A 20639-nucleotide genomic window follows, 5' to 3' on the forward strand; every position below is an offset into this window, starting at 1 on the left:
AGAGTGGAAAGCCAAATAATAGCTATGGTAAGTGAAATTATATGTCTATGAGGGGGTTTGTCATGAATTTCAGAACACTGAATGGATCTACACTGATATCATTTACAACTATAAATACTAAATGTTAACATTGCTATGCCATAAACAAAATACCAATATTTTCATATTGTCATGCCATGCTGCTGTGACCAAACTAACCAATTTGTAGTTACAACACTACAAAGTAAAATTACAATAATAGTAAGTCAAATAACAAAAAACCAGAGGTGTTTTAACAGCAATCAATTTCTGTAAGATTCAGTGACAAGTGTATCTCAAACTAACTACAACATCCTCCAGCTAACATTTTCCATCATTAACTTCACGTTTCATTCTCTTCCACCGTATAACCCAGTGACCACACTGCAACCCACCAAGATGATGCCATGCCAATCATGAAGTATATATACATGTAGTGTCTTGGGTAGCTTGAATCTCATCCTCCCCAACATTGATTCTATATACCATTTCCGGAACATTATTGCTATCAACTTGAATCTGATTACTTCTGCCAACTAGCATTAACGATGGGTCACCATCTTTTTTGTAATAGACATTGATGGGAATGGCCACAACCTTAATCATATTGATAAATGCATAGGCGAGAGATGAATATTTTTGAGAGGGAGAGGAATAGAAGGAAGAAGAGGGAGAGAAGGACGAAGACAGAGGAAAAGAGAAGAAGAAAAGAGAAAGAGATGGGATGATGGAAGAAAGAGAAGAAGGGCATTTCTGTCTTTTTAGCTTGATTTCATAATTACAATTTGAGACCGGGTCCTTTTTGGTAATTTAGCTTATTCAAGTGACCTCTTTGTAATTTTGGTAATTCAAAGGTCTTTATTTGTCATTTTTCCTAAAATTTTTAGTTATGGGTTAAAAAAAGAAATAAGGTGCAAATTTGTCTGGAAATTTGTGCTTAAGAGCGTTGGGTATCTAAAAGTATTTTTTGACTCAATATTATCTGTGAAGTTTTTAAATCACAACAATATTGCTCTAGCCATTATTTAGGTCAAGTTTGACCGTTAGTTGACCAACTATGCCAAGTTGGCAGATCTACGTGTTGTCCACGTCATTTTCTTTTTTGAGTTAAAATGCAAATTCGCCTCGAAAGTTTTAAATTGTAGCAATATTGCCCCAGATATTATCTATGTTAAGTTTGACCATTAACTAACCAAATATGCTGAGCTGGTAGGTCCACGTGTGATCCACTTCATTTTTTTCCATGTTATCCACTTTATTCTTAGTTCATAACCTTAATACCATTTCTCCCACACAAAAACAACTATTTCTGCACATCTATTATTTCGTCATTCGATCTTAGTTTAATGCTTTTTATAAGAACAAAACTAGAGCATAAAAAAAATAGAAAATAACATATATAGAGAAGAAGCCCACAAGAATTCTTGAAAGATGTAAACGATGAAGTTGATTTTGAGAATAGTTACGAGCTTGGAAAGTATAGAAGCAATAATTTTTTTAGAGTTAGTGCTAAATCCTCACCTTAAAAAAATAAAGTGGTTCACACGTGGACCTACCAACTCAGCATATTTGGTTAATTAATGATCAAATTCAACATGAATAACAGTTGGGGCAACATTGCTACAATTTGAAAACTTCCTAATACCAAGCGCTCATGAGTAACAACTTCTAGGGCAAATGTGCACTTAACCCAAAAAGAAAATGATGTGGACGACACGTGAACATGCTAATTAAGCACAGTTAGTCAACTAACGTTCAAACTTAATAGAAATAACGGTCAGAGCGACATTGCTATGATTTGAAAACTTTCAAGACAACATTGAGCCAAAAAAATATTTTCAGATATCCAACGCTCCAAACACAAACTTCCGGAGTGAATTTGCACTTTAATCCTAAAAAAAGATCATATTATGAGGATTACGTCTAATAAAATATAATATTATTTGAATATATGATAATATCAAATACTCCTTCGGACCTTAATGTAAGACTTAATTAGCTAATTTGAGTAGATTAAAGATGTTAATTAAAATAGTTAATATGACATATTTTTTCTAAAATATCCTAAATATTTTTCTTAATTCCCTCCCCCCTTACTTAATTATTGTTAGGGGAATATCAATATGGTTAATTTGAAAAAAAATTAATAAATATGTGAAATAGGTCTTACATATAGGACCAATATTAACTGTCCAATTAAATCCTATATTAAGGATCGGATAAAGGTCGTTTTTTCCCTGGAAGTTTCACAAAGGAGCACTAGCTATCAGAAATTTTTTTTTGGAGTAATGTCACCCCAAAAAAGTACCTAAATCATAGCACATGTTGCCCTACCCTAACAAGTTCAAATGGTCAATTGTTAATTGACCAACATGGCTTTTGCCACATATGATAGTACGACACGTGTTATTCCACATATTATGCCTCATAAAAAAAATTCAAAACACCAAAACACACCCTTAACTTTCTCACCCTTCTCTTCGGTCCCAAAAAAAAAAAAGTAGAGGTGACTGGAAAACTTGCAAAATTAGCCTTCATCACATGCTTCAAAACTCCCACACCACATCCATGGCCATTACTCTATTGAACACCCATATTTTACATTGAGCTTATATATAATCACAAGAAGCTAAAAATTGATGACTAGGAATGTGGGTAGCAAAGTTTGGAAGCTTCACAAAAAACCCTCAAATTTTGAGCTCAACCAATGCCAAAAACTATATACCTCTCATAGCCTATTACTCAAAGCACTTTGAAGCACTTGCAGACAAGTAAATAAGACATACATATTACATCTCAAACAATGAAATTAATCATTTTTGTTGAGTTAAAATTTGATTTTCATTTAGCAATACTTTCACTTATCAAAAGGAGAGAGGTGTTTTCTCTAATGCACTGTGGGTGCACCTGCGCACACCTAATCCCTCTCCTACTACTGCTGCCACATATGACCGATCGTTTGGCTTTGTTTTGGGTCAAAATTTCCCACTGGCTACCCTCAAATGCTTGCCGTCATAGTAATGTCACCCCAAAAGTACTAAATCATAGCAATGTTGCCCTACCCTAACAAGTTCAAATGGTCAATTGTTAATTGACCAACATGGCTTTGCCACATATGATAGTACGACACGTGTTATTCCACATATTATGCCTCATAAAAAAAATTCAAAACACCAAACACACCCTTAACTTTCTCACCCTTCTCTTCGGTCCCAAAAAAAAAAAAAGTAGAGGTGACTGGAAAACTTGCAAAATTAGCCTTCATCACATGCTTCAAACTCCACCACCACATCCAATGGCCATTACTCTATTGAACACCCATATTTTACATTGAGCTTATATATAATCACAAGAAGCTAAAAATTGATGACTAGGAATGTGGGTAGCAAAGTTTGGAAGCTTCACAAAAACCCTCAAATTTTGAGCTCAACCAATGCCACAAACTATATACCTCTCATAGCCTATTACTCAAAGCACTTTGAAGCACTTGCAGACAAGTAAATAAGACATACATATTACATCTCAAACAATGAAATTAATCATTTTTTGTTGAGTTTAAATATTGATTTTCATTTAGCAATACTTTCACTTATCAAAAGGAGAGAGGTGTTTTCTCTAATGCACTGTGGGTGCACCTGCGCACACCTAATCCCTCTCCTACTACTGCTGCCACATATGACCGATCGTTTGGCTTTGTTTTGGGTCAAAATTTCCCACTGGCTACCCTCAAATGCTTGCCGTCATGATTAGCTTTGCTAGTAAATGATGCATCAATTACAAAATAGAAGAACCCGTCATCATCTCACCTATCAACGGCAACTTGTCAATGAAGCAACTATCTATGAATTTGGAGAACCATTCCAAATGGCCTGCATCATTTTCCTGAGAAGAGGAAAAGAGACAATGGAAAAAAATCCAAAAACTCAATCCATTATAGATTTAATAAACAAAAGAAGGTGGCAAAGGAGATACTAAGATTGGCGATGAGATCAACAGAAGGGAGGAAAGGGTAATTATTGAAGGATGTGGCAAATAAGGTGGATTAATGAAATGGATTTTGAGGCAAACAAAGAAGTTGCGGCACTCCATAGTTGAGGGGGAGAGGGAGGGAGGAGGAGGAACTGATTAGAAGGAGGTGGTGATGAGTTGGAGCATTTAGTGTCATAGCTGCCACGTCTTTCACCATGTGTCATTTTGGAGTCATAATTTTAAACTTAACAGTCAACGTTTAGGGTTTATTCATGAAGGGCAATACTGCTGCGATTTTGGCACTTTTGGGGCAACATTGCTTCAAAAAAAAACTTCCTGATAACTAGTGCCCTTTTGAGAAAACTTCTGGAACAAAAATGACCTTTATCCCTATATAATAACTTAGGATTTTGAAAAATCTTCTTACATTTTTAGTAATTATAATGACTAAAGTATACATTTAGTCATTAACTTTATAGAGTTTAATTGGGTCCCTTAACTTTAAAAGGTATACTTTTAATCGTTTAACCCCAAAATTATTAACAAAAAATGATAACATTAAGGTCTTATTAGCTATAGGTTGAATAGCATTATGGGAAAGTTAGTAGGCATCACAAGTGTAACTTCATAGCAGGTTGGCAGAGGTAGTGACAACATCAAGAACTCAGGAAGTCATTCATTCGATAAAGAGGAAAACGAGTAATGGAGGATGGTTAGCAGCCAAAGTAGACTTGAAAAAAGCTTATGATGGGTTAGAATGGGCTTTCATCAATGATAACCTAAAAGCAGAAGGGTTAGAGGATAAGCTAAGAAATCTGATCATGATGTGTATATCGAGTACTTCGGTAACAATAACAGGTGGATAATGTTTAGGGAAAAAAATTTGGCAGAAGCAAGTTTCGGAGAAGATCAAGTCCTTCATGTGACTATTCTCATATGGAAAAACTCGTACTATGTAACTCTCACAAATGAGGGGATCGAAGGTGACAACAGATTGCCCCTTTGGATGTAAGGAGTTGGAAAATCATATGCACTTGATTTGAGATTGTTCTAATGCTATTCATAGATGGTAGTCAATGGTTGATCTGATGTTTGGGACTCATTTTTCTTCCCTCTAAGGAGTAGACTGATTCAAATGGAACCTTAGCAAGGAAGCCAGCAAGGCTTTCATAAAGAAAAATCAACTAGCCATCTCTTTTTGGCTACATTTGCTGGGATATATAGGGTCACCAGATGCAACAAACTTTTGACATTAATGTTACCAATAAGGTAACTAATGTTCTTTCAAGCTTCTTTAGAGCATGTTAGGACCAAGATATGGTAGCAAACTGTTTTTCTATAGTAGGGAGCATAGGGGGAAGGCAAGAGCATTAGAGATCACAAGGTCATTATGTCACTCTAGAGGTGGATGGATCGATATTACAAGATGGACGAAGTAGTTGCGGTGGAATCATTAGAGATAAGGAAGGAACATGAATTTGCGACTTCAGTTGCAAACTCACAGCTATTGCAGAAGTCCTAGCCATGATGCAAAGACTACACCTTTGCTGCTCAAAAGGTTTAAGGTGGGCTATTCTCTATTCTGATGTATTGAAGCCATAAAACTTAGTTTTGTGTGGCTGTGATTAAGAGCATCCTTTCCACGACACTATAAATTACTTAAGGTTGCTACTTAGCCTTGATTGGCAGGTCTTGCCGACTTTTTCCTATAGGAAAGGCCTCATTTTTGCTGACCATTTAGCTAAGATTTCTCATGGGCTGGACACTCCTTTTTGTATGTTTCATCACCCTTCACCTTTTTAGGAAGAGGAAGAGCAAATGATGATGAGAGACTGAACCAACAACTTGTTGTACTGTTGATTGTGTAATGGATATAGCTTTTCTATTAAAAAGATATTGATAAAACATTCTCAAATACTAACATATTAAGTTTAATTTTCAAAATAACTATAATTGTTAAAAAATCATTATTTAAGCCTAACTATAATTGATTTCCATTCCAAGAAGAAAAAGACATATATCTTTGGAAAAAGTTTGTAAAAAGAGCAAATGTATGATTTTTAAAGTTACGAAACCAAATTAAAATCATGTGTATAGTCAAAAGACTAAATATGTACTTTAGCCAGTTATAATTGTAATTTGACTTTCTACAGATTATATGTTTGAATATGAATTAGTTTTAAAGTATTTGATAAAAAATTACATGACTTGTGATTAATTAAAAATAAAAGATAATTTTTTATATATTACAATGTTTTCATATTTACCCCCAAAATTTCTTTAAATTTTGGATAATTAATTAATCAATTTACTAAAAGTTTATTAGTTAATTTATCTATGCCTTTTGTACATTGTTAGTCCATCAACAAGTAGCCCATAAAACAAATAGAAATAGTAAGAGGGTGTTTAGATTAACTTTTTAGAAATAATTTTATAGATTCTGATTATAAGTATATGAGAGGAGTTTTGTCTTAACTTGTATAAAAACACCATTTTTAAGTGCCTTTTTATGTTTCCAAATACCCCCTAAGTAATAATTTTAAACATATTAATTCAAGATTTTTTGAGTTTAAGGTTGCAGAATGACACAAATGTTTGATCAAATAAAAAGGAATGATACATGTGGAAAGGATTAATTCCCCATAACGTTGGCCGACCAAAGTTCGAGCTCCTACCGAGATTACTTTCAATAAAAAAATATATGTGCCTAACAAAATTATCTACTACATTAGGTTCTTAATATAAGAGCTAATTTGACATTTAATTTGGTTTTAAATATAAGACCTCAATCCACTTTGTCTTTAATATTTATCCATTTTTTAAAGCAATCTTTATAGTAGTTACACATGTTAAATGTTTCATCAAATAGTAATTTCAACTAATACACATAATAATATAGGTATACTATTCCAAAAGTCAACACAAAGCAGTACATCTGATAACCTCCTTCATCAAGATCCACACCTTCTAAGATAGGTGGAGTTGATCAAGGATGTTAAAATTAGCTTCCATACTGTGAGAAGCTTTTCCCAGGTAGTCAACAGCAATCAAGTTCTCTCTAGGACTATAAAGTAGCAAAGTCTGCCAATCTCTAAACGGTTTGTCTAACTTCATCAACTAAATCTATAAATTGGTCATTACAATTAGTACCCCTAGTACAAAAATCTATAGCTTCAAGACAATCCGAGTACACCACAATGTTTACAATTAGTACCCCAGGTATTAACAATATATTTTTTCAACACGTTACAAAAATATAATACATGAATTGTTAATAGTTGCCACGATAGTTGTTAATCATTACATCTTAAGTTGTTAACTACTGCACTTTTAGTTGTCGATGCATACTTTAAAAAAAGAAAAGGAAATTTGATAATTAAACAAATAAAATTAATTGCAATGAATCTTTTGGTACTTGAGATAATTTAATGATTTTCATGGATATTTTTATATTTAATTCTCTTAAATGGGATCTTATTATAATTTTCTCTTAAAAAAAGGTTCGTCCATTGTCCATAGTCAATTCTCGTATAAAGGAATTGCAGCCATAATCATTTGAATGCCACCAATAATTTATTACTATTATAATATTATGAAATCCATGTTGGGGAAACCTATCATCAAAATATTAAATCCGCAAATAAGATCATGATCTAATATTATAATGGGCTGCTATGGAATGTTCCATCATTTCAAGCAGAAAATTAGGAGAATGCAAATCAAGAAAAGGCGCATCAAATCTCAAGCACAATTATCAATCACCCCTCTGGGCTGCTTTTGGAAATAAAGAAATTGAAAGTGGTCAGGAAAATAAACACAGACCATATTATGTCGACACATTTAGTGAAAAAATTGAACAAATATAAAGCCCCCTAAAGCAGCCTATAAGAGGTACAATTTATAGTTAATACTCATAGGGCAGGCTAATTTTGTCTCGAATGCATTCACGAAAAAGCAATTACTATTTAAAAGCCTCAATGTTATTCTGAAAGTTTTTTTTTAATGTTATCCTAAAAGTCTAAAAAATGCATAATGTAATCCAAATTTAAGAGAATACGATTACCCGATTATACTTATAAAATATCCCCTTTTGAAAGAGGAGGAAGTTGGAAACATAATTAAAATCCCTCAGTCCCTTACCTCCACTAAATTACACAAACCTCTAATGGATTCGTTTGATATTAAAAAGATTTTCTTTGCCTTCAAAACATATGCAAATCTCCTTTGAAAATTAAAAAGAAATAAGTTCGATCTTAGGAGGAAAATCATGTGAGGTGTGCGTAATTATCTTCCCTTCTTTCCCCAAAGGATATTTTATAAGTTTTGAAAATAGAAGAGATGTATATATGACGTAACAATATTCAAAGGTCCGAAAGATTTACATTTTATTCTTAGATGAAGTGTATAATAAAATTAATGACAATTTCAGGTAATGAAAACAAGGGGCAGCTTAGATTTTAAGCCTTTTGGCTATTTGAGCAATGTACTTGCCCTGGTAAAAAGCCTGCTGAAGTTCTAGCTGAGTGGGCTGGCGAGATCCGTCAGCAGCGAAAGTTCCAGCACCATATGAAGAGCCTCCCTTAACCTCCTCCATCTCGAACATGCCACTCCCAAATGTGTATCCAACTGGTACAAAGATCATACCATGATGTGCCAATTGCGTTATTGCCGTTAATCTGCCAACACAATTCAAAATGCCAACACCCAAATGAAAATCAAAATCAACCACAAAAAAGATGAAGAGAAATGTGGCTAGGAGTCACTAAATGAATGGGTGAGAAATGCTGCTTTATTTAATGATGTCTTCACCGATCAAACTTCTATAGACCAAGTTCACATAGGCGTCTCCACTATTAAAGTCCAGGCAACAAATTACTCAGGGATGCATGGCAAATATAGGAGTAACAACTATAAATCGCAAAACTAATGAAATCAACATTATTATTTGAGATTGCTCTATTGAATGCTTCAACAATCGAAGAAAGAGCAATCTGCCTTTTTTATCTCGATCATATGCTTCAACTATTCATCCCTAAATTCAACTCGTACGCGTTTTTGAACATTCCGGATTCATTAATTGTTAGTCCTATCACCACTAGGGGAAAAAAAAAAGACAAATGTTCATGCCCCAAAACTAAATCATTGATAGCTAAGATTCAAGAACTAAATAATTGAAGCGTGTACCCCTGACTAAAAAGTCCACTACATCAGTAACAATCGGAAATGGCAGTTTTCAAACTACAGAAGAGAGCCAAAGGACATGTTTCCTGCAAACACAAAGTAGACGTGAAAACTTACGCTGAAAGTTCCTGTCCTCCCCCATGAAAGCCAGTACTCCAGAAGATTCCAGCAGGTTTGCCAGCCAGTGATTGGGAAGCCCAGAGGTCATGGGTGGCATCAAAGAAGGCTATGAACTGGCTTGGCATCATTCCAAAACGAGAAGGAAAACCAAATATAAAACCATCTGCTTCCACAAGTTGCTCTGGCCTAATGTCTTCCACATCATTTGCTTTAGGAGCGGCTTTCATCTTTTGTAATAGGACATCAGAAAGCGTTTCAGGTACCTATAATTTTCAGTAAACACGATTAAAAAAAAAAAACACCACCTCAAAGGCTCTCTTCTCTCTAACTTGATTACACATCCTTGATCAAACGATAACTTACACGCCAGAGAGTTGCTTCTACACCTTCAACTGAAGCAGCCCCTCTGTGTACTTCTCGTGCCATAGTGTCTACATGTCCATATAAAGAGTAATACCTGCAGTAATTGATAAGATACAAAAGACAATAGAAAGTCGAAAATTGGAGGGGCCTAACACCCTCGCCACTACACTCCCCCCCACACCCAAAAAAAAATCCATCCCTACCTGTATCTAAGCGTGTGCATTGTTGCATGAGATTGAGAAGAGGAAATGAGAAAAATGAAGCAGTTGAAAAGATTCTTACAAAACATAGACCTTGGTAGTAGCCATATCAGCAGCCTTGGTTAAAGCTGAAATACTAAAGATGTATGTGTGCTTGTATCTACACAAGGAAGTATGAACAAACAGAACTCAAAACATGGACAATGTTGTTAGTTGGTGAAAATATGAGATTTCAAGAAGTACAGATATGAACTTCATGCATTCAGCTAAAGACTTCAAATGCCTCGAATCCTTTAGTTACTGGGAAATAGTTCATAGAACAAATGTTCATTTCTTCCAAAACTTCAACATTAATGACAGCTATAGAAATTGGCTAAAATCCTAAAGGCTTTAAGAGGATGTTTGTGTACAGGTAGTCATAACAGTATGCCGTTCTGACAGTTAGATACTAGCAGCTATGTTTAGTCTGTTATATCCATCACGTGTATATAAACCCTTAGTGAATGGAATAATACAAAAATCTCTGAATTCTCACACTTAGGATTCAGGAGAATGGATATGAAAGAAAGATAAACGGTATCTTAATTTGACATTTTCTTTTATTTCAATTTGATTTTTACAATGGCCCACCCCAAAAGAAAAGAAATTATGAATAAAAAATAAAAATAAATTAAAAAAGACATCATTTATTAAATGAAAACACAAATTAAAATTTTACCTTTTCTTTTCTTCCCTTCACTCTATCATATTTATTCATTTTTTCTCAAGGTGGTTCTCGTAGTAGTTGCACATATTAAAATATTCATCCAATAATAGTTCTAGTTAGTACACATACAAAGATAGACAATATATTTTTTTGACAGCGAAGACATCATATATTTATTACAAATAATTACCTTATAGCTGATTTTCTTAATTTAGTCAAATTAGTTGACTAATTTTTATATTAAGTATTGATAATACGCTAACAGTAAGGCATTATAGAGCCCTGTCACTGAGCAAAAAGAACTTTCATTTATTCAGAACATTAATTTGCACAAGAATACTCTAGAGAGAATACAATAAAACATTCCTCATGAACGGCTCGAATACAGTAAAACTGGTCGTTGCATCTATATAAGAGAAATGGTAGGTAGGTTCTCCAGTACATGAAAGTATCGACTGAATGATTAGAAACAAATTAACAGGTATAAACAACCAGAAGGAAGAAAAAAGGAACACATACGTGAGGGGGGAAGACAGATTTCGTTAAAAGCAAAAAAAACAAAGAAAAGGAAACTCATACGGATTTTGAAATTGAAACAAATCTCGACTGGAAAAACAAGCTCAGACTGCCAAAAAGATTGGGGGCAAAAAAAGAAAAACTAGAAATCGGAAGAAACCAAGTTGGTAATATAATTCCCATAGTATCGAATAGGTGAAGCGCAAGCCCAGAACGATTGCGCAACAAAATCAAAATTGAAAATAGAAGAGAGGCGAACCAACCTTGAAGAAAAGCTGGTGATCAGAACGCAGCGACGGTAAAAATCGGAAGAGTGTGGGGCTGGTGGGCCTCTCAAGTTTGAAGCCGTAACGTCAGTTTTGCTGGGGGAAGAAACTGAGGCATCAATCCATGAGAATAAGCGCGCTTATATATAGATTTGGAATAACTGGGGCAATAGATTTCATTGCAGGGCAAATGGCATCTGAGGTCCTCTGAAAAAGAAAATTTTGTTCAAAAATTGCAAATTCAAAAAATCTTATAAAAAGGATCACGGCAGGACAAAAATTTGAGTGGACGCCGATTCCATCCTTTTTCTATTTTTTTAAATTACAAATATGATTTTCTCGAAAAATATTCAAACACCCAAAATCAATTATGAATCTAAAGTCAAATAAAAGTACACATCTCAAAATCAATTATAAACATAAAATTATGGTTATATACATGTCAAAATTAGTTATGAATTTAAAATCATGATTATCATGAGTCACTAGTAGCAACTTATGAATAGGATATTTCGCCTCGCACAAAAAAAAAAAAAAAGAATAGGATATTTGGTAACTTATGTGATAATTATGATTTTGAGTTCATGATTAATTTTAAGATAAATATGCAAAAATACTTATAAACTTCTATCCAAATGTCTCAAACACCATATATTTTTTGGGGTTACCAAGATGCACATAAAAAGTACAAAATTATAACATAAATGGTACAACCATCAAAATAACGTAATATCTATTAATTTTTTATAGTGGGACTCATGCTATTTAAAAAAGGAGAATTATTATTATTAAGTCTCAACAAAGATATTTAATTTAATTATCAAAAAATCTGTTAACAACAAAAGATTTTATGATGACAAGTTTTAATATAGAAAACAACAACACATTTAAACTATTTATTTGTTAATTAGGTTTTTTGGTAATTAAATAACTTTCTTGAGACTTTATGATAATTCTCCTATTTATAAAGTAAAAGAAAAAATGACAATAAAATGATATTTTAATTTTGAAAATCCAAAATAGTCACCTTAATAAGGAAAATTCCAATTTAGTCACAAATGACTAAATAGGAATTTTATTTGTTAAAATGACTACATTACCCTTACATCATTTGTGCTTATTCTATAAAAATATTTTAAAAATAAGTTGTTAATTGCGTTACTAAAATTATTAATACTATTAGATGACTTGTTAACTATGTTAAAAAAGTTAAAAAATTCCTAACTTAGAAATATCTCAAATTGAAAAATGCCTCTCAAATCATGTTATGAATCATGTTTTTAGTTATTAATATTATTATAAGAGTTGTTAATTGTATTACTAAAGTTTAAAAAAAATGGGAAAAAATTCAATTGAGGGCTACTGTAGCAAAAAAAAAAAAAAGGCTGTTTGTCCCCTATTCTGAATCTTCACTGCAGCTTTAGAAAATAAATGAATTTATGTTTTGTGCAAAAAGACTAATTTGCCCTTTGTATTTGGAAAAATCATCACTGTCATCATCGTTGTGCTGGGCTTGTTGTCGTCAGACCTTTGGAATCTCCTAACTCATCTTCAGCCATCAATCAATTTACTGGAAAGCGGAGACACAATGGAGCATATATAAGAACAGATAAGGGAGATACTCTATTTTGTCTCTTTCATCTCACCCACACTAGTATAAACCGTAGGCTAAAGATATGCAAATATGAATTCTCTGTAATATTTTTACTATAAGTTCAGCGATACAGAGAATCTGAGCACAAGGCCAAAATCATCAACTAAATGCAACAGCAAAATTCATCACGTCACACAAGATAACGGAAATGCACAAAAGCAAGCACAGGCAACAGAAAGAAAACTCAGAGGAAGAAGCAAGGAACAATCAGAGAGGAAAATGAGATTCCAAAATATTGCTTGCCGATTTCTCTGACAATAACCGAATTTATCCCTCTTTCTCCCGTAACTTCCATGTGGTCCTGCGAGCTCTAGTGCTCCTACGTGGCATCAATGGTGAATCTTCATCATTTTGGGCTGCTTCTGAATCCATTTGGGCTGTAGCTTCTCTAACTTCTTCAGGCCCATTCATGACAATACTCCCCTTGTTGAAGTGGACCTTGTCCTCAAGGTCAAAATGAGGATAGTTCAGCTTAAAAGTATCCAGATTTTCCTAGGTGGCCTGTGACGAAGAATCCCAATTAACCAGAATCTGGTTAATCCAAGTATCTCGAAGTTTAATCCTCCTTGTATCCAGAATATTAACAGGCTGCATGACTGGATTTCCCTGGACAGAAATAGTAGGCAATGGAGTAAACTGAGAGTGAGGGTCACCATAACATTTTTTTAAGTATGAAACATGGAACACTGGATGTAAGCATGACTCAAGAGGCAACTTCAGCTTATAAGCAACAGACCCCACACGCTGTATTATCTCAAATGGGCCATAGTATCGCAGAGAGAGTTTTTGAACCCTGTGTTCTTTCAAAGAGTGCTGCCGATGTGGTTGCAACTTAACAAAGACATATTCTCCCTCTTGAAATTCCATATCAGTTCTTTTCCTGTCTGCATAGAGTTTCATGCGAGTCTGAGCTTTCTTCAAATTTTCTTTTAATTGAATCAGCAAGGCATCCCTTTCATCCAATTGATCCCATACTGCACCAGAGACTTCCAAGGACTGATCCGGCCTAACAAGCATTGGAGGGTCTCTCCCAAATACAATCTTATATGGTGACATCCCAACGGATGTGTGGTATGAGGTGTTGTAACAGAATTGAGCCCAAGGTAAATAGTGAGTCCAAGACCGTGGTTGATCATGAACAAAACACCTCAAATACATTTCTAGACATCTATTTAATGCTTCTGATTGACCATCACTTTGAGGATGGTAGGAAGAGCTCATACATAATGTTGTGCCCTGTAACTTAAACAATTGCCTCCAGAAATGACTAGTGAACATAGGATCTCTATCTAAAACTATGGATCGTGGAATACCATGTAATTTAGGAACATTCTGTACAAAAACTTCAGCCACGTGTTCAGCAGTGAAATTAGTTTTTAGGGGCATAAAGTGAGCAAATTTAGACAATCTATCTATCACCACCAAAATAACATATACCCTTTTAACAGTGGTAGGCCAGTCACAAAATCCATAGCAATGTCCTCCCATATTTGTGATGGAATCGGTAAGGGTTGCAAAAGCCTATATGGGGACACTTGGACAGATTTAGCTTTCTGACATACCTGGCATTGCTGTATGTATCTCTTAATATCAGCTCGCATCCCCCTCCACCAAAACTCAGCAGCCACACGAGCATGTGTTCTAACTGTACCATTATGGCCACCTATAGGGGAGGAATGAAACTCATGCAAAATGGTGTGTGAATCAACGCAGTGTCATCATGGGGAATAACCAGTCCTTGTTTAAAGAATAGTCTGCCATTAGTGACTCGAAAATTTGGATATTCTGAAGGAGATTCAATCACCTTTTGTCGTAACTCAAGCAGAGCGGTGGATGCATTGATGGCTGTCTGTACTCTAGTAAATAAGTCATTAGTATTAAATGACAAGGCCATATAAGAGCGGGACAAAGCATCAGCTGCAACATTAGTCTTTCCCGACTTATACTCTATTTTATAATCATACCCCAACAGCTTTGGAAGGCAAGCTTCTTGCTTTGGTGTTTGAATAGTCTGGTCAGCTAAATGTCTCAAACTCTGCTGATCAGTTCGAATAATGAATGGATGGCCCACCAAATAGTGTCTGAATTTAGAGACAGCTTGAGTTAATGCATACAGTTCACGTACTTAGGCTGAACGAGTCTGCATGCGATGTGATAATTTCTTGGAAAAATATGCAATTGGATGATTGTTCTGACTTAACACAGCACCAATGCCAGACCCTGAAGCATCCACCTCAATGATAAAAGGCTGAGTAAAGTCTGGAAGTGAGAGGACTGGGGCAGTTACCAAAGCTTGTTTTAAGCTGTTGAAAGCCGATTCAGCTTTTGAAGTCCATCTAAAAGCATTCTTTTGCAACAAATCCGTCAGCGGTGCAGCTATGTGAGCATAATGCTTTATAAACTTCCAGTAGTAACCGGTGAGTCCTAAAAAACCACGTAACTGAGAGACTGATGCAGGTGTAGGCCATTCTGTAACAGCCACTAATTTGGTTGGTTCCATTTCCACACCCCTTGCCGACACCACATGCCCCAAATAATCAATTCGATCACGACCAAAAGAGCATTTGGTTATTTTTGCATATAGCTGATGTTGTAATAGGCAATCGAGAATCAATTGTAAATGTTGCAGATGTGTCTCCCAATCCTCACTATAAATAAGAATGTCATCAAAGAAGACTAGAACAAAACGGCGTAGGAAGGGCCGAAAAATGTCGTTCATAAGGGCCTAGAAGGTTGCTGGTGCATTTGTAAGACCAAAAGGCATAACAAGCCATTCATAAAGCCCGTGATGTGTCCTGAAAGCCGTTTTTTTTCTATCCACCGGTTTAACCAAAATCTGGTGATACCCAGAATGTATATCCAATTTGGAAAATAAAGCTGCTCCTCTTAATTCATCTAATAACTCATCAACTGTTGGAATAGGATAAGAATCCTTTAAAGTCACCGCATTTAAAGCCCTATAATCAGTGCAAAATCGCCAAGTCCCATCTTTCTTTTTAACTAACAATACTGGTGCTGAAAAAGAACTAGTACTGGGTTGGATAATACCTTGGTTTAGCATCTCTTGAACCATCTTTTCTATGATGGCCTTTTGACTGAAGGGATATCGATAAGGTTTAACTTTCACAGAAGTGATTCCCTCTTGTAATGGAATGGCATGGTCATGAGACCTCTCTGGAGGAAGTCCTTGAGGAACTTGAAAAACCAGAGCAAACTGTTTCAACAATTGTAATAAATCATCAGGCAATCCCTCGGGAAACACTATGTCATCAGTAACTTCGGTAGTCATACAGACCAGAGCATATAGTTCGTTAACAGAATCAGTAGTTTGGCAACGCCTCATGTGATGATAATGTAGAGGCTCCACACTATTGGACTTATTGCCAGTCAAAGTGATGAAAGAGTTGTTCAAATAGAACTTGATGGTTGCCGTACTGTAATCTGCAATATGAGGTCCCAAAGTTGCAAGCCAGGAAGAACCCATCACCAAATCCGACCCCGCAATAGGTAACACATAGGCCGGCAAAGTAATGTTGTGACCTTGAACATTGACTGTCAAATCTTGCACCATTCCTTCTCCTCGCATATACTGCCCATTACCGACCATAACCTTATCATTTGAGTAGTGTACTGGCAATTTCAAATGGGACACAATACGGGGATGGACAAAATTATCTGAACTACCCCCATCTAAGAGGATCTGCACCATAGTACCTCCAATGGACCCAATAAAGCGGATGGTCGTTCGATGCTTGGAGCCGTGAAAAGCATGAAAAGACGTGAGGTACATCTGGTTGTGGTTTCGAAACTGGTTGAGTAGTTGAGTTGAGTCCGTCCAACTGTTCATCGAACTCAGATTCATGGTCGTCAACTTGAAGTAATAGAAGACGACGGTTCGGGCACTTATGGTTCCAGGAAAATTTCTCATCACAATTATAGCAAAGGCCTTTCTCTCTCGAAGTTGCATTTCAGCTGCTGTCAGCTTTTTAATTGGTGGCATGCTTTTAGACTGGGGCGTCGGTAGCAACCAGCAGGAAGAAGTCGCCGCTGGTGTTTTCACAGTGGAAGAATTGGTCATACTCATTGAAGCTGAGGGTTTCGCTACGGACTTTAAAACAGAGTGAGACCAAGCAGCATTAGGCCCTTTTTGCAATGGACCATCAGTTGACACTTTTCCGTCAAATAAACGGGCCAATGAGGCAGCCCGATGGAAAGAAAACGGCTCTTGGGCTATGACTTCACTACGTAGAGTTGGCTTCAGCCCACTCAAAAAGCAATCTCACAATGCTTCATCAGACAACCCCTCCACCCTGTTAGCGGTGGCGATGAACTCAGTGTGGAAGTCCACTGCCGAACCCGTTTGCTCCATTTTAAATAACTTGATCCTGGGATTTTCAAAAGTCGAGGGACCGAATTGTTTTTCAATAGCCAAGGCCAATGCACACCAAGTGGGAATTTGATTAGTATGCTGGAGCATTTGGAACCATAGTACAACGGAGCCGTCAAAATGAACAGAGGCAACCATAATCTTTTGATCATCTAAAATATGATAGAATGAGAAATACTGCTCAGCTCGAAATAGCCAACTTAAAGTATCCGTACCATCAAAGCGAGGTAAATCGAGTTTAATTTGTTTGTCAAACTGTGGTGCAGAGTTCATCATACCCAAAGACGTCGAAGATGGGAAGATAGATGATGTCGCCGACTGTTGCTGAGTCTATTGCTCCCAGCTCCTGGTTAAAGTATCAACTGAGCGGGACAATGTTTGCAAAGGAATGTTTGAAGGCCTCAGCTTAGTAGTATTAGCGGTTAAGGTCGCCTCAACTTTTCCATCCGATTTGAAAAAACACACGATCATTTTTTGCCAAACGTTGAATCTTAGTATGCATAGATTGGAGCCGCGTATTCTCCGCCATTGAAGCAGGGAATGAAAGCACCAATTGGTATAAACCGTAGGCTAAAGATATGCAAATATGAATTCTCTATAATATTTTTACTATAAGTTCAGCGATACAGAGAATCTGAGCACAAGGCCAAAATCATCAACTAAATGCAACAGCAAAATTCATCACGTCACACAAGATAACAGAAACGCACAAAAGCAAGCACAGGCAACAGAAAGAAAACTCAGAGGAAGAAGCAGGGAACAATCAGAGAGGAAAATGAGATTCCAAAATATTGCTTGCCGATTTCTCTGACAATAACCGAATTTATTCCTCTTTCTCCCGTAACTTCCATGTGGTCCTGCAAGCTCTAGTGCTCCTACGTGGCATCAATGGTGAATCTTCAGCATTTTGGGCTGCTTCTGAATCCATTTGGGCTGTAGCTTCTCTAACTTCTTCAGGCCCGTTCATGACACACATTGAGAAGGGATGTTCATATTCGCTCTTTGATTGTACAACCAAGTTAGCTCCTCTGATATTGCAGATTGTAATAGAAAGCTTATATTTTCAATTCTTTGTTTGATTTTATTTTGCCCACAACTTAGACATATAGTTAAAATTAAAAGCATGTATATCTTTTTAAATCAAATAATGAAAAAGCCAGTTTCTTTGTTTTGAAAGGTAGCATCGGAATCCATTCCTTGAATATGGGTTTGCCTTTATTTTTGTAAAGCAATTGAAGAGAGGTGGCTTGTATGTGGCACAGATTGGGAAAATAAGCTTGAGCTATAGATTGAATAAAAGGGAAAATGTGAAGACTTTAGAGGGGAAAGAGGCTTATGAGGGTGGGATTATGAGTAGGAGGTTGAAAAAAGAATCACATTTGAAGAACTAAAAAGGTTGGTTGTAAACTCCGATAAGTTAGATCAGTTGGTTGAGACTATTCTAACTTAATCACGGGTCTTGAGTTCGAGACATGATACGCAACATTCTAGGGGCCAATCGATCCCCCCATTGAGAGGCCCACAAACGACGATCCGAAATAATCTAGGACCGTTGATGTGCCTGAAAGATGACCTGTTTTAGGATACTGGGTGTACCACGTAAAAAAAAAAGTTTGGTTGTAACATGTGTGGCTTGAAAATACGGCTTTAACAAGAAGTTCCATATTTCAATTGTAAAGAAAGGATAATTAATGTGCTAAAGAAAGGGAGAAGAATTGGTGTTGTGGAAATGATAATTTGATGCAAAAATCTAGGGAAAATTGTAAATAAAAACCCTTTAATATGTAAAATTATGATTTGAGATCCTTAATTGAAAAATAGTAAATAAGAATCCGATCCCATATTTGCAAATGTGAAATGTAGGTGAAATGTTTAAAATACCCCTCAGTCAAATAACAAGTTAACTATGGGAAATCACAAGTTCACTATAGTGAATGACAATTTTAATAGACCAAATTACAATTCGACTAAGGGCCATTTCAAATATTTCACCCACATTTCATATTATAATAAATTCACAAATTCAAGTTGTCTATAGAAATGATAATTTTTTGTTGTGAAAACTCATATTTTTATTGTAAATTCGCAAATAGCAATTGTAAATGTATATTATGTTTAATTTTTAAAAATTGATTGAAGTTAATATGAATGATATGCAGCAATTATATATGGCTAGTAGTAAAAGAAAACAATTATTTGGCATGTTCAATTTTACCCACCGAGTTTAATTTTCTATTATATGCCAATTTGAAAAAAAAAAAAAATGTAAATTAACAAGAGAAACACATCTACTTGCAAGTGGACTACTTTAATTTATAAGTTGAACATGATGATTTACAAGTTTGAGAGACATCATTCACAAGTGGAATATACCAATTTGTAACAAAGATACGTAGATCACAAGAGAAAACATATTCATTTGCAAGTAGACTAATTTAATTCACAAGTTGAATACAATTATTTCTAAGTTTGGGAGATATCATTCACAAGTAGAATAAGCCAATTTGCAATAAGGATACGTAGATTAAAAAAAAAACGTGTTCATTTGTAAGAAGACTAATTTAAATCATAAGTTGAAACATGATGATTACAAGTTTAAGAAATATCATTCACAAGTGAAATATGCCAATTTACAGCAAAGATATGTAGATTAACAAGAGAAACACCTCTATTTGCATAGTACAAGTGTTGATTGTTAAATTTTCTCACAATTAGGAATAAATTCCTCTTATCAGTAAACTCACATTAAAATTTCTTAGCAAACTCACGTGTTATTTAATTACACATAATTTAAGTAATAAAAAAGTAAATGTTCAAATAGATATATACTAGCATACATCAGCGAACTCACATTAAAATTTTCTTAGAGATCGTCTTTCATACGTATCAGTTTCAAATCAAATGTATGAAATGAGATTGCAGAGTTGGGACACAAATTTATACACATCATGTTTCTAATACAAATATATAAAATGAGATGTTATTGTTTTATTTTCCTATTTATTTTGATCTGTTCGAGTAGTTTTGATGCAACATTTCTTCTTCAATTCTTCCACCTCCACTCTTCCTTCCCATATAAATCAAAGCCTACATTTAAAGTATTAACAAGACAAATATACTCCTAAACAATTAAAGTAAATCAATTACACACAACACTCATTTATCCATGGTAAATGAACACCACCCATTATCCACGGTAAATGAACACCACCATTTATTCATGTTTTTATAATAAAATTTAACAAATAAAAGTTCACAC

At 35.2% G+C, this 20639-nt stretch overlaps 1 protein-coding gene across 7 annotated transcripts; it reads right to left on the reverse strand.

Annotated features, from left to right (window-relative positions):
* Positions 1–8299: 8299 nt before the first annotated feature.
* On the reverse strand, positions 8300–11528 carry LOC114739831 (probable NAD(P)H dehydrogenase (quinone) FQR1-like 3). Of its 7 annotated transcripts, XM_028927904.1 has the most exons (5): positions 11337–11528; positions 9934–10011; positions 9652–9745; positions 9286–9551; positions 8300–8663 (listed from the first exon to the last, which is right to left on the reverse strand). In XM_028927904.1, the coding sequence occupies exons 2-5, from the start codon at positions 9957–9959 to the stop codon at positions 8438–8440; spliced, it is 612 nt and encodes a 203-aa protein (XP_028783737.1). In that variant the 5' UTR covers positions 9960–10011; positions 11337–11528; the 3' UTR covers positions 8300–8437. The 7 variants fall into 7 exon arrangements, with proteins under 7 accessions (XP_028783737.1, XP_028783742.1, XP_028783741.1 ...); XM_028927909.1 differs by lacking the exon at positions 9934–10011 and having other exon boundaries at positions 9652–9719; positions 11337–11527; XM_028927908.1 differs by lacking the exon at positions 9934–10011 and having other exon boundaries at positions 11337–11527.
* Positions 11529–20639: the final 9111 nt, after the last annotated feature.

This window comes from Neltuma alba, unplaced genomic scaffold (genome assembly GCF_004799145.2).
Source record: "Neltuma alba isolate B1F8T4 unplaced genomic scaffold, ASM479914v2 tig00002944_pilon, whole genome shotgun sequence".
NCBI lineage: Eukaryota > Viridiplantae > Streptophyta > Magnoliopsida > Fabales > Fabaceae > Neltuma > Neltuma alba.

Bases quoted from the DNA above. Each gene is read 5' to 3' on its own strand.
- LOC114739831 (XM_028927903.1), bottom strand. From the start codon at position 9,940: ATGTTTTGTAAGAATCTTTTCAACTGCTTCATTTTTCTCATTTCCTCT. The intron at 9,552-9,651 runs GTAAGTTATCGT...TGAAAATTATAG, and splicing joins TAGAAGCAACTCTCTGGCGT to GTACCTGAAACGCTTTCTGA. The intron at 8,664-9,285 runs GTAAGTTTTCAC...TTGTGTTGGCAG, and splicing joins GGAGGACAGGAACTTTCAGC to ATTAACGGCAATAACGCAAT.